The 12,163-nt window shown below is 36.7% G+C and overlaps 1 protein-coding gene across 1 annotated transcript in view; it reads left to right on the top strand.

Annotated features, from left to right (window-relative positions):
• Window positions 1-1,400, top strand: part of LOC110038481 — a 34,247-nt gene extending 32,847 nt beyond the window's left edge. The window contains exon 4 of the mRNA XM_020743339.1: window positions 1,299-1,400. Within this exon, the coding sequence (XP_020598998.1) occupies window positions 1,299-1,385 (87 nt within the window). The 3' untranslated portion in view covers window positions 1,386-1,400. The remainder of the gene's footprint in view (window positions 1-1,298) is intronic.
• Window positions 1,401-12,163: the final 10,763 nt, after the last annotated feature.

Here is a 12,163-nt window from a genome sequence, read left to right on the forward strand (position 1 = left end):
CTATTATTAGTATTTTCTATTTTTAGGATTCATAATTATTGATATGACATAATTTTGATTTCCTTCTTTTATTATGAAGAGTTATAATTGATTTTTTTATTTTCCTATTGTTGGAGTCATCCCTCTCTATTTATCTTCAAATCATTCTCTATGAAATTGAGAAGGAATAATTATTTTTCTCTAAAAACCTACAGAAACCTTGCAAAATTGGACCAAACACTGAAAGAACATAGATGCGTTTGGATAAACTTAATCTTATATCATGCTTCTTTTTTTCAAGATCCATCTAATTTTACTATGATCTCGCTTTAAAGCATATAAAATATAGAAGGGATAATTACATACATAGCACTTGAAACCTTGCTGTTGCAAAATTAGCACCCATCTGATTTTTTTGAACTGCCAAACCAATGCATTACATGTGTCACGATCAAACCATTGATAATTCATTAAAAATGAAATGTATGGGTTGGGGTTTTCTTGTGATTTTTGATATTTGAGTGAGAATTTGAAAAATGAAAGAGCGTGCCAGTTTTGTAAATACCAATGTTTTTAGTGTGTATGTAATATGGAATAAATCTGACAATTTATTGCAATGAATTACGTAGCCAAAGCACTCTAGGTCAATCTATGCATTGGTTTATGATTCAACATTCTAGATATTTGATAGGCACTCTTCTTTATTATTTTATGCTATTTAGTCATCTCTGGTATTAAACAAGTGCTCAATAATGAAGGACCGTTCCAGTGGAAGTGAGGCTGCTAAGCCTATGCACCCACTTAATCATAGCTTGGCAACTCTCACAATAAGAAACAACTCGAGGATAGCAGAAAAGTTTTTATTACAAGACAAATCATGTAATTAATTGCAATAACTCAATTACATGAGTTTATGTAAAGTTTTAATGCTTTACAGGGTCATCACGTTTTTATGTTTCACTTCAACCTACTTCTGATTCAATTCGACTTTCTTTAGTCGCCCGCGGCTATAAAATACATAAATCTTCAAACTAATAGTAGTTTTACTTGTTTACATTTTTCTAATTTTTTTTTAAAATCTATCTAATATTTGCATTAATTATAAAAGCACTGGTTGTGATGAACAATTGCCACTCTTGGACTGGGCTTTTGAAGCTTCTATTTTTGTCACTATTTATTTACAGTATGTATGATCCTCGGCCAATGGTAGCTCTGCCAAATAGTTTCATGAAAATTTTTCATGATGATCAGCGTATTTGAGGATCTTCATACTATATCTATTTATCTGTTTGTTTATGTGAGTCTTTTTACTCTTGTAGACTCGCCAGATGATTGACCCAAATATGTACTGGTTTGCAATTCCAAACATTGGTTCGGTACTCAAAGGTCTCTCCCAGGTAACTTGATTCTTTGTATGGCATATTTACCGCAGTTTCCTTAAGAAGTGTGGTTAAATGTGATTTCTACGTGGAAAATCTTTGGAAGCTCTGTGCTAAACTATGCCATGACTTCGGAATTTCATTTAGGGGCATTTTACATACATACCACACAATTCTTATATATTTACCTATGTAACACCTAAACTTCCATTTTTACACGTCTAACACCTGTATCTTTAACATCACATTATTTATACCACTCTTACCAATTTTTTAGAAGCGAATACACATATTCACGCCGAGTTTTATAACAAGGAAGTGTTACAAATGTAAATATCAAACTTTAGGTGTTAGATATGTAAATACCTAGAAATTTGTGGTTCTTATGTAATTCCTCCTTTCATTTAATACCATGTAATCAATTGTAACTGTTGTTTTATATTACCACATATGCTTAGTATTATTTCGGACACCCATAAAACGCCTAAATGAGTTTGTTATGCATGCGCATAAGATTCTATAAGTTTTCATTTGGACGGATTAAAATAGTAGCTGCTGAGTGATCAAGGAATTTATAAATAATTGTAAAATTACATTAGCTTAACATTGAGTCCATATCTCTTTGTATTGATGAAGATAATGACTAAGGATATTTAATGTGAGGTGCGTTAGTTTTTATCTTGTTGCATGGCCTTTTGGCGACTATCATCATTTTAATTGGTGATACAACATATGATGGCTTATTGTCTTGATGTTTATTATTGGGAAGGTTTACATACATACCAGTCATTCCTATGTATTTACTTATATAATACCTGAACTTTAATTTTTACATATATGCTATCTTATTTATGCATGATAGTGTGCATTTTACTTTTAAAAAGTTAAAATGGTAGTGTTTTTGATTTGATATGAAAGATTTAGGTAGTATAAATGTAGAAACTAAAGTTTAGATGCTAAATACATAGGAATTTGGTGGTATGTACATAAATCGCCCTTCTTATTGTCATGCTACTCCATCCACTTCAAAGCATAGGCATGACAATAACTCTTCATACGCTCACCCTCCCTTTTTTTGGTAATAGAAGAAAAGCACATCTTACATACCATGGGAGATTTTTCTGTCATGATTAGAGGTAGACTGCGCCTCAAAAGATTTCCCTATAGTTAATAATCACATAGCCTACTTTTCATCTTGGTCATTCCATCTTTAGAAAGAAGTGAGTTCTTAACCTACTCTATGCCTTCTTTATCTCCACCACATAATATGATTTTATGAAAATTCCTATAAAAAGGAGGTAAATAATACAAGAGTAACAATGCTTGCTTCTTAAAATCAGTCATCACATTATATTCTCTAAATCACAAACAATTGAATTATACACATTAGTTGACCTCATTTTGAGGTTATTTATCCTCTTCTTAGATCCTAAGATCTAGCTCTAAGGTTTTCTATCGACTATCTTAGAGGATTAGAGCTGAGATCCATATTTTTTTAGAAAAGTCAAACCACTTTCTGATTCTCTTGTGGCGCCTCGCCTGGGTAGTCTCAAACCATTATCATTTGGTCGAGTGGTTAAGGGCCAGCATTTGGAGGCCCAAAGAGAGTTCCCATGAATTTAAAAGCCTCAGGAAACCAATTGTGACTTTCGTACATTCGCGCACGCAAATCGATAAATTTGTCTAAACAACCTTGAATGAAGAAACGGATTGCGTCGGCGGGTCCAGAACGTCAATTTTACTTAAGAATAACACTCATATTGTTATAATTCCACACACGAACAAATTGCATGCAAATCGATGAACTTGTCCGAGTGACCTCGGATGACGAAACGGACTGTGCTGGCGCGTCCGGAATGTCGAAATTACCTGAAAAAGACATCCATTTAACTAAGATTGCGTGCACGAATAAATTACACGCGAATTAATATATTTAAATAATATAATATAATATAAAAAAACAAAACAAAAATCAATAAAAAAAGAAAAAAAGCCCTAATAAGCCTAAACCCACGTTCACGACTCTTTTCTCCCGATTCTCCCCTATTCGAGCCCTAGCTCCCGCGCCCCTCTCCTATTCGTGAATCTTCCTGATGCTTCTTGCCCGAGCCGCAGAAGTGTCCCCTTTTCCACTCGCGAACAAGCTGGCTTGCGCGAACCCTGGCCGACTCCTCTTCTTCTTCTTCGAGAAGCCCTGGTCTACCCTTCCTCTTCCCGAGGCCTACTTCTCTTTCTCCCTAAATGCTTCTCCTCCTCTCCCACCATCCTATTCGGTCACCATTAGGGCTGGTAGGTGGCTGCTCCTCTCCCCTTTACCTATAAAATCCTACCTAGGGTAAGGTTGGTGGTTGGTTGGAGTTTTGGCAAGGAGGGGGGGTGTTGCTGAAATCGTTTCACTATTAGAGTGTTTGCTGTTCTTAGATTTCTGTTACTCTTCTTCTTCCCCTTTCTTTAAACTAGTCAAGATATGATTCTTCCTCCTCTCTCCTTTGCCTAAAAAATTTTAAAAAGAAAGATCCCTTGTTTCTTGCTTTACATGCTTGATCATTTAAAAAAAAAAAGGAATGGGGCTGCATGTGCCTGGAACTTCGATGGATCATGTTTAGAGTAGTAGTTTTGGAGAAGAATAGCCTTTCTTTTAATTTATTGTTTGGAACTATTTAGCATTAAGGATGGTTCTTCATCCTTCTAGTCATATAAAACTTGAGGTCCATGCGTTAAGCTATACGATTAAAAGATGCGCGTGACTTGGAAGGATGTCCCTTTGCCTATTTGTTGGTTTGTGATGAGGAAGTTTGGGTAAGCTTGGGTTAAACTTGTTTCATTATTCGAAATTTCTAGTTTTATAAAAAAAAAATGTTAGTTTTCTTGTGTCTAATTGGATAAGCTGCAGGTTTCAATTGCTATATTATAAGATTTTTGTGGTATTCACTTTTTATGAGTAACGCAGTTCGTGTTTATGAAAGCTAGATTTTCAAACCTTAATGTTTTGAAGTATTCTTATCCTTAAAGAGAAGGGAAATCGAAGTGGGTTTTATACTTGAAAAATCTGAAATGTTAGATGTGTAATTGGCAATGATTGGAAAGTTTTGGTACCTTGTTTTTCAAAATCTGAAAACTTTGGTGCTTTATACTTGAGAAATCTGAAATGTTTCATGTGCAATTGGCAAGGATTGGAAAGTTTTGGTGCCTTGCTTTTCAAAATCTGAAAACTTCGGTGCTTTATTTTTGCAAAAAATCTGAAATGTTTCATGTGCAATTGACAAGGATTGGAAAGTTTTGATGCCTTGCTTTTCAAAATCTGAAAACTTTGGTGCTTTATTTTTGCAAAAATCTTAAATGTTTCATGTGCAATTGGCAATGATTGGAAAATTTTGGTTGCCTTGCTTTTGAAAATCTGAAATTTCTATGTATGTTATTTGCAAAATCTGAAAGTTGTAGATGTGTTATTTGCAAAATTTGAAAGTTATAGTTTTGTTACTTGCAAAAAATCTGAAAGCTTCGATGCTTTACTTTTACAAATGTCTGAAAATTTCTATGTTCTATTTAAAAAGTTTGGAGAGATACAGTGCTCCCAAATGAGTACATGTGTAAGGAAATTCCCATATATATGTAGTGCCTCCCATGTGCCTTTGTTTCTTTTCCTCAATCACAGGAGCGATAGTTTTTTTTTCCTTTGTGGTAGATGTTGGCAGGGAAACGCTCATTCGTACAATTTTATTGGAAAAGTTACACATATTATATAATGCTCATGTTTTCCACATGTCCAATTCTTGAACTTTACTCTCTATATTTATGCAACTCAAACTCTTCATTACCTTGTAGATTCAAATGCATCATTTTGCATAAGATCTTTTTGCATAAGTGGCAAATGTGAGAAAATTATGGAAGGAACTTGCACCACTTTTGGTTTGATTCGTCTACCATTTTGGGAGCGTTAAAACGCCTCATTTTTCTTTTGGAAAAATTTGAATCTGTAACAGTTTTGAGTTTTGAAGGTTTGAAAGTCTTTGAAGTTTGAAAATTTAAATTGTTTCATTGGGGCCGCCTTTTAAATGCTAAATCGGAAGTCTTAAAACAATATATTTACGTCGCTTTAAATGTTATATTCTCGTTGTTTTGAAAACTTTAAATGCTCTTTTCGAGTTTGATTACTTGATGTTTTGGGAGCTGATTTGATTATTGTTTTTTTTTTAAGAATTTAAACGCTTTTAGGTTGATTCCCTTTCGGTTTCGCTCAATGCTTTGCTGATTTTGTTTAAGTGGGTCAGCCTCCTTCGCTCATTTGGTTTTGTTTTCTTTTTCTTGCTAACGGTTAAGTTAAAAATGAGAATTTCTGATTTAATTATTTTCAGAATTGATTTACGATCTTAAAAATAAGAAAAAAAAAAAAGAAAGGGGAGGGAATTAAAAAAAATGATATTTAGTCTGTTGAAATGATTTAAATTAAAAGGGAAATATGGTAACAAACCATTCACCATTTCTTTTACATAAGAAGGATAAAATTGTAATTGGGAGAAAGTAAGAGTTTAAATGATTCAAGAGTTAGTGGCATGAATTGAGAGATCAATAGGCTATCAATTAGGACCCCTAAGCATTAAATAGATTTAAGCCCGATTGTTTTAATTAGGATCGAAACACATTTCACAAACCTTTTTGCCAAAATTATAGGTTTACCCCCTATGTCTTAAGAGTCTGATAGTAAGCTAAGTTGGATCTAAATATGTTCGAGGATTAGTTGGAAAACACTTAATTGAGGGTAGAACATTTTAAGACACTTCAAGCTCGGGTTAAAGTGTAGGGTAACACTTTAAAACACTTCAAGCTCATGTGAAAGTGTAGGCTTGCTTCCTAGATTTTAGGAGCACGCCCTAGGTGAGAGTTTATCTACCTAATTTTCAAATGAACAGTGAAACTAGACACTTGACTCTAATTTATTAGTTAGTTAAAGCAATAGACAATGTATGCACTAGGCTGTGGTTCATGACTGATTTAATTAAATTAAATAGTGAAATTCTCATCATAACTTGACCTAAAATGAAACTCAATGCTTCGGGATTTGAGCTTGAGACTTACACTCAAATCTTTCTGGCAATTGGGGACATTCCCAATGTCACATATAAGATCATCGGACTAGTATGAGTCTAGGGTCTAGGTGATGACATTGTGTTTTATTTTATTTGTTTGTCTTTTTCCTTCCATTTGTTTCGAGTCTTTATGGGTCGATTTCAGTTTTCCTCAGGGCTTTCAATGTGCTACTCCATCATTTATTTTGTATCATTTATTTTGTTATACATAAACACATGTTTGTCCTGCTAGCTGAATTTGTCTGTTATAGTGTTACCTGCGACGCTAATCCCATTTACAGGTGCAACAATAACAAGAAAAATCAGGTACCCAAAGTTTATAGTACATTTATAACATTTTACTGCATTTTCTTATACTGTTTTTATTTACAGCACTTTATATTGTTTTCATTTACTGTTTTTCCTTATAACATAGTTTTTCTATGCATGCTTTAAGTTAACAACAAAACCTTTAGAATATAATCTGGTTTAGGAGTTATACAACAGTAAGTCACCGAATAACAATGTTGCACATTCACATATAATGCACTAAACTTGAAACTACTACTACATGGGACATGGAGCAAGTCTTTGCGGGCAGCACAACCAGGATATAACAGACGAAGGATGACGATCTACAACAGTACAATAAGTCTACGACAACTAAACATTTTCCTTAGTTTAAATAACAACCCATAGGACTTCGAGGTAGTTTGCTTAGCGCAACGTGAATCCTCACATATTATCTTTAGGCTTCTGCACAACCCTGTTGTGCAATTACAAGTCCCAACATTTTTAGGATTCCAACATTACTGTACGGTACGGTGTAAATCCTCCTATCTTTTTAGGCTATTTGCACGATCAAATATCGTGCAAATGTAAGTCTTAAATTCTAAAAGTAAATTGCAAGATTAAACATTAAATAACATCATTTCAAAGACAAACCAAATAATAGAATAGTTGGGAGGTCACCGGGGTTATCCTCAAATTCGTGATATCCCCTACTCTTCATTCCTTTGGATTCCTTAAAATAACTGATCCTGTTTGAGCCACTCCCATTTGATTTTCCCGTGTCCAATCTTGGAAACCTAAACTTTGAAATCTTGCATGCAGAACCATTGATCTTAATCGAGAGTTTTCTTAAGTGATCCCGGTTATTTAAGATGTAATTAATTATAGGAGCTTGTCTCTATAAGGAACTTGGAACTCAGGTAAAATAAACTCTATATAATCATTATATTAGATAGAGAAATTTGTCGGTTATACATAAAAATGTTCCGCAGTTCAAACGGATGTCACAAACTCTTTAGTTTAGGTGGTTGAGCCTACTGTCATGTGGAATACTTATCCTACGGAATAGTGTATTATATGCTGTATCGCGCTCAGTCATCCAAACTATTCAATATGTGAAACTCGTTTGGTCTCATCTATTTTCAAAATTAAAATGTTACTTTAAAAAAATAATAATAATAAAAAATCATATATTTATATTAAACTATTTTCATATTTACAAAAATCTTTCTTTCCAAAATAACGGCCGACAAATTCTAGCGACTCTGCTGGGGACTCGTTCCTCTCTTCATCTTTGGTCAGGTGGTTTTCTTTTCATACATCGGTAGTGTGCTCATGTCCCTCGTGGGCCAGACTGTTGTTCTTCTGCTGACATACCGTGCTTATTTCTTCCTTAAGACTGTATAGCCAACTCTTCTTGGATTCTAGGACTGTGTTCTTAACCATCCTTAAGCAGAAGAGTTCAGGAATACCTAGGGTTTAGTGGGGTGGACTCCCAATAGGTGGGGTAGGTTAGGGTCGAAGTAAGTCCGATGTGGAATGGCCATTTCCAATTTCGGACTGGGTCCTATGCCTCATGATCGCTTCATTTCTCTTCCGAGATCGGCTTATTTAAATTTTTACCTCTGGAACTTTTCTCGATAATGTTAAAACTTTAAAACCCAATACCAGAACAAAACATTCACTGTTAAAGAATCAGACAAAAATTTTTAACAAAATACACAACAAGACAACAACAAAAATGAATTCAAGTTAAAATCATTTGGATAAGCTTCAAAGAATACCCAGTTCACTAGACAATTGTGTTAATTTCAGTCTTCATGTTGAAATTACAAGGTCTTGAACGCTACTGACACTCGAAAATCTACAATTGTCAGGAGCAATATCATCACCAAGTCTGACTTTCTTGTTTAACACACCTACCGATCGAAATGCCCGCCACATAGCTTCAATGATCCAGTTTGGGTCCGAGTTCGAGGAGTTTGAGGTGCCACTTGGAAAGAAGCCTCACGTGATAAAAAAAATGGTTGCCCCAGATGTTCAAGAGCTATCCTCTAGGTTTGACTTAAACGACGACCAGGATTTCCCTTCCCTCAAGAAGGTGAAGATCAGTGCCGCCCTTACTGCTGTTGCTAGCAAGGTTCCTGCTGCCGCCAAGATGGTTACAGCTTCACTTGTTGGGTTCACCTTCGCTGCACCAATCGTTTCATCAGCTAAAAGAAAGGAAATTCTATATGAAGATGATTCGATGAATGTTTTTGCCCCTCCGTACTATGCGTTTGAAATTGGCTCTTCTTCTAAGTCTGTCTTGCTGATGCGTTCCCAGAGAAGGAACCGTAGGAGGAAGGAGTTGAGGGCTCAGAGGGCACAAGCAGCCAGCTGGCCTTAACAGGGACAACTTCTCTACCGGAAGAAACTGAGTCGATGGAGACCTCACCTCTCCTCAAAGGGAGTAGGTTCCATCTTCTGTCCGCCGCTCGCGGGGAGGAAAGGGTTTATAAGATTGCGGCTAAATTACCGTCATTGCCTCACCATCAAGGTGAAAAGAGAAAAAAGTCCGAATCTCTTACCCAAATTTGCTTCGTCTTTGAAAGTATGGCACGTAAGGAGAACTGCTCAGTTGTTGAGATCTTAACAAGGATGGGTTGTGCTGTGTCCCCTCAAATGAAGAGGCGGATATTGGAAGAATGTGGATCTATTCGACAACCTCATAGGGTCACCAAGAGGGCCAAAGAGGTGCCACCACCACGCATTTCTGCCAAGCTCCGGCTAGGAGATCGAATAGTCACCGATGCCGTCACTGTCGGAACCACCAACGTCAACGCCACAAAGCAAAAATCAGCTAAACTACGACTAGGATGAAGATTATCGCCCGCAAGTGATGATAAGGGATTGCCCGCTGTTGTATCTGACACGCGCACTAGGGGACCTCCTCTTGGCCATATTGATGCCGTCAACGAGACACCCCATCTCCAAACATCAGTACCTAAAGGGAAGATGTGGAGACCTAAGGTGCTAGTCAGGCACTACTAGCAAGTGCGGGAAGTCCTCACCCCGAAGAGGATCCTAAGTCCAAAATAAAAGTTGTTACACCAGGATTTGATGCGAATACAGTTGTCCGTCAAAGACCACCAGTCGATCTTAAAGTGATTAAGGGAGATTCAATTGAAAGTACGTTGAAAAAGCTTAGACTTGACATTGCAGAGCTGTCAAAGAAGCAACGAAAGAATGATGAAAGTGAAGACATTGCAGATGCCTCTTTCTCTAGTTTTAGAAACTTTGAATTGTTGTGTCATTGCCAGGAGTAACCAATGTATCATCCATTAAGTTTCCAAGTTGGAGTGTGTCCCCAACCTTCTTCTTCGGCCGAGAAGTATAAACCTGTCATTCTTCATCTAAAGACTGACTCATGTGATCCTCGGTCTTATTAGATATTAGAACCGCAGTAGAAGGAAAGACAGTCGTTGTCACACCGATAGGTTTCAGTGTATGTGAAGTGTGAATTGTCACCTCTGCACCTGATAGTTTCTGAATAGGAGCTACGGGGCTATCCTGATTTTTGGTTCAAACATTATCCCTTATAGTATGGTCAGGAGAAGGGTTCCCAAGGGCAGACGCCAACTCCTATCTTGTGGTGATTCCCTCCTCAGGTTGACTGTCATTAGTAGGGATATGTGGAGATTCTCGTCATTGAGACCCGAGCTTCTTCATCATTGCGCGATGCTCTACAACCTGCAGAGGAGAATGCCTATTACGATTTGCGAAGGGCAATTCAACTGCGAGATGAACATATCGCTCAGATGGAGAAGAAGCTAGAGGAGACGATGACTGTCGTTGCTACACTTCAAAGCCAACCTCATTCTCCAATGGTCGCTTCCCCATAAGTAAATCAACTAGAAGTTGTTCACATTTCGGAAGAAAGGAATGACCGCACCCCTGCTAGCAGAAATGATCCATCGGAGGAGCCCGTCCAAATCATGGTGCCAGAGAAAAACATCAAGCAAATGGTGGAGAAACAGGTGAAAGAGGCCTTAGCCCAGTCTAAGGGAGGGGCATCGGTTCTAAGGGGTAGACCACACACGGAGGAATTCGATGTCGTTCAATATCCGAAGGGCTTCGTGCCACCAACATTCAAAGTATTTGATGGAGTTGGAAACCCCCGTCAGCATATTGCATACTTCTGAGCAAGTTGTTGCAATGCGGAGAGTAATGAAGCATTGTTTTTCCGTTAGTTCATGAATAGTCTTTCAGGGGTTGCCTTTGATTTGTACGTCGAGTTCCCTAGTGACTCAGTTAAGACCTTCGCAGAATTGGAATACTTATTCATCAAGAGGTTTGTTGGAGCTCATCACCATATCACCGTTGGTGATCTTGTGGTCGAGCGACAAGAACCAAATGAGACTTTAGTCGAGTACATTCTGCGTTGGAGAAACTTGAGCATGAAGTGCGAGCCGTGGATAGCAAAACGTTTATCTGTCCCTTCCCTCCCATTGCAATAAGAAAAAGGTTTGTTTTTTTTCAAGAACTGTTTGATGTTTGGAAAGCACAGATAGCAAAACGTTCAAAGCTCAACAAAAGTTTGAAAATGGGTGCTTCGTGATAAAAATTCCAATATTTTGATAAATAAGTATGGTTTTAGGGGAGAATGAAATTAATTTCAAGCAAATGGTGGATTTCGGACCGGGTTCTTCATTTTAAAGATTTCGGACAGGGTCCTAAGTAGATTTCAAAACTAAAAAGTGCGTTTGAAATACGACTGATTGACTTGGGATATCACGAGCCTTTTAATTTTTTGCCAAGTGACAGAGTCCGACTTTTAAATGAATTATAATATCTCTGAATTCGTCTTAAGAAATATTTGAGAATTGTTAATGAGGGGAATTCAGACATTCAAAATCTTTAAAATATGCTCTATCAGATTTAGCAATTCTCAAAAAAAAAAAGGGGAAAGAAAAGGGAAGCTCCCCTAAGAAGTAGTTTGAGGTGAGCATAAAAATCAAAAATTGGTGTCTGAATTTTCTCCTGATTAATAAAACTTGAAGAACTTTTTTAAGAAAATTCTTTGGATATTTTATTCAAGAAAAGGTTAAGTTATCTTGTGTCTTTTGGTCGGTTATTAATTAACTCAGAAATATCTTCGGTAAATGAAAAATATTTTAATCGCATGATCAAAATTTCTTAAATATGCTTAGGCCCAGAAAGAAAGGATTAAATAAAGACTATGTTATTGGCAATTAATGAGGGTCCTACCCTGAAGTCATATCTTTAACGCCAAGAGGAATCAATTCCAATCTCAATTCGAAGAGTGTCAAAGTGATTTCTCATGAAAATGTGAACAATATTGGCAAAATCGGTGGTAAAGAAACTTAAAGAAACGACAACTTGCACAACGGAGTTGGGATGTGGTGTCCCTAGAAAGAACACATTTATGTGTTCTTGAGAGAATAT

Source organism: Phalaenopsis equestris, unplaced genomic scaffold, assembly GCF_001263595.1.
Source record: "Phalaenopsis equestris unplaced genomic scaffold, ASM126359v1 Scaffold232955, whole genome shotgun sequence".
Lineage (NCBI taxonomy): Eukaryota > Viridiplantae > Streptophyta > Magnoliopsida > Asparagales > Orchidaceae > Phalaenopsis > Phalaenopsis equestris.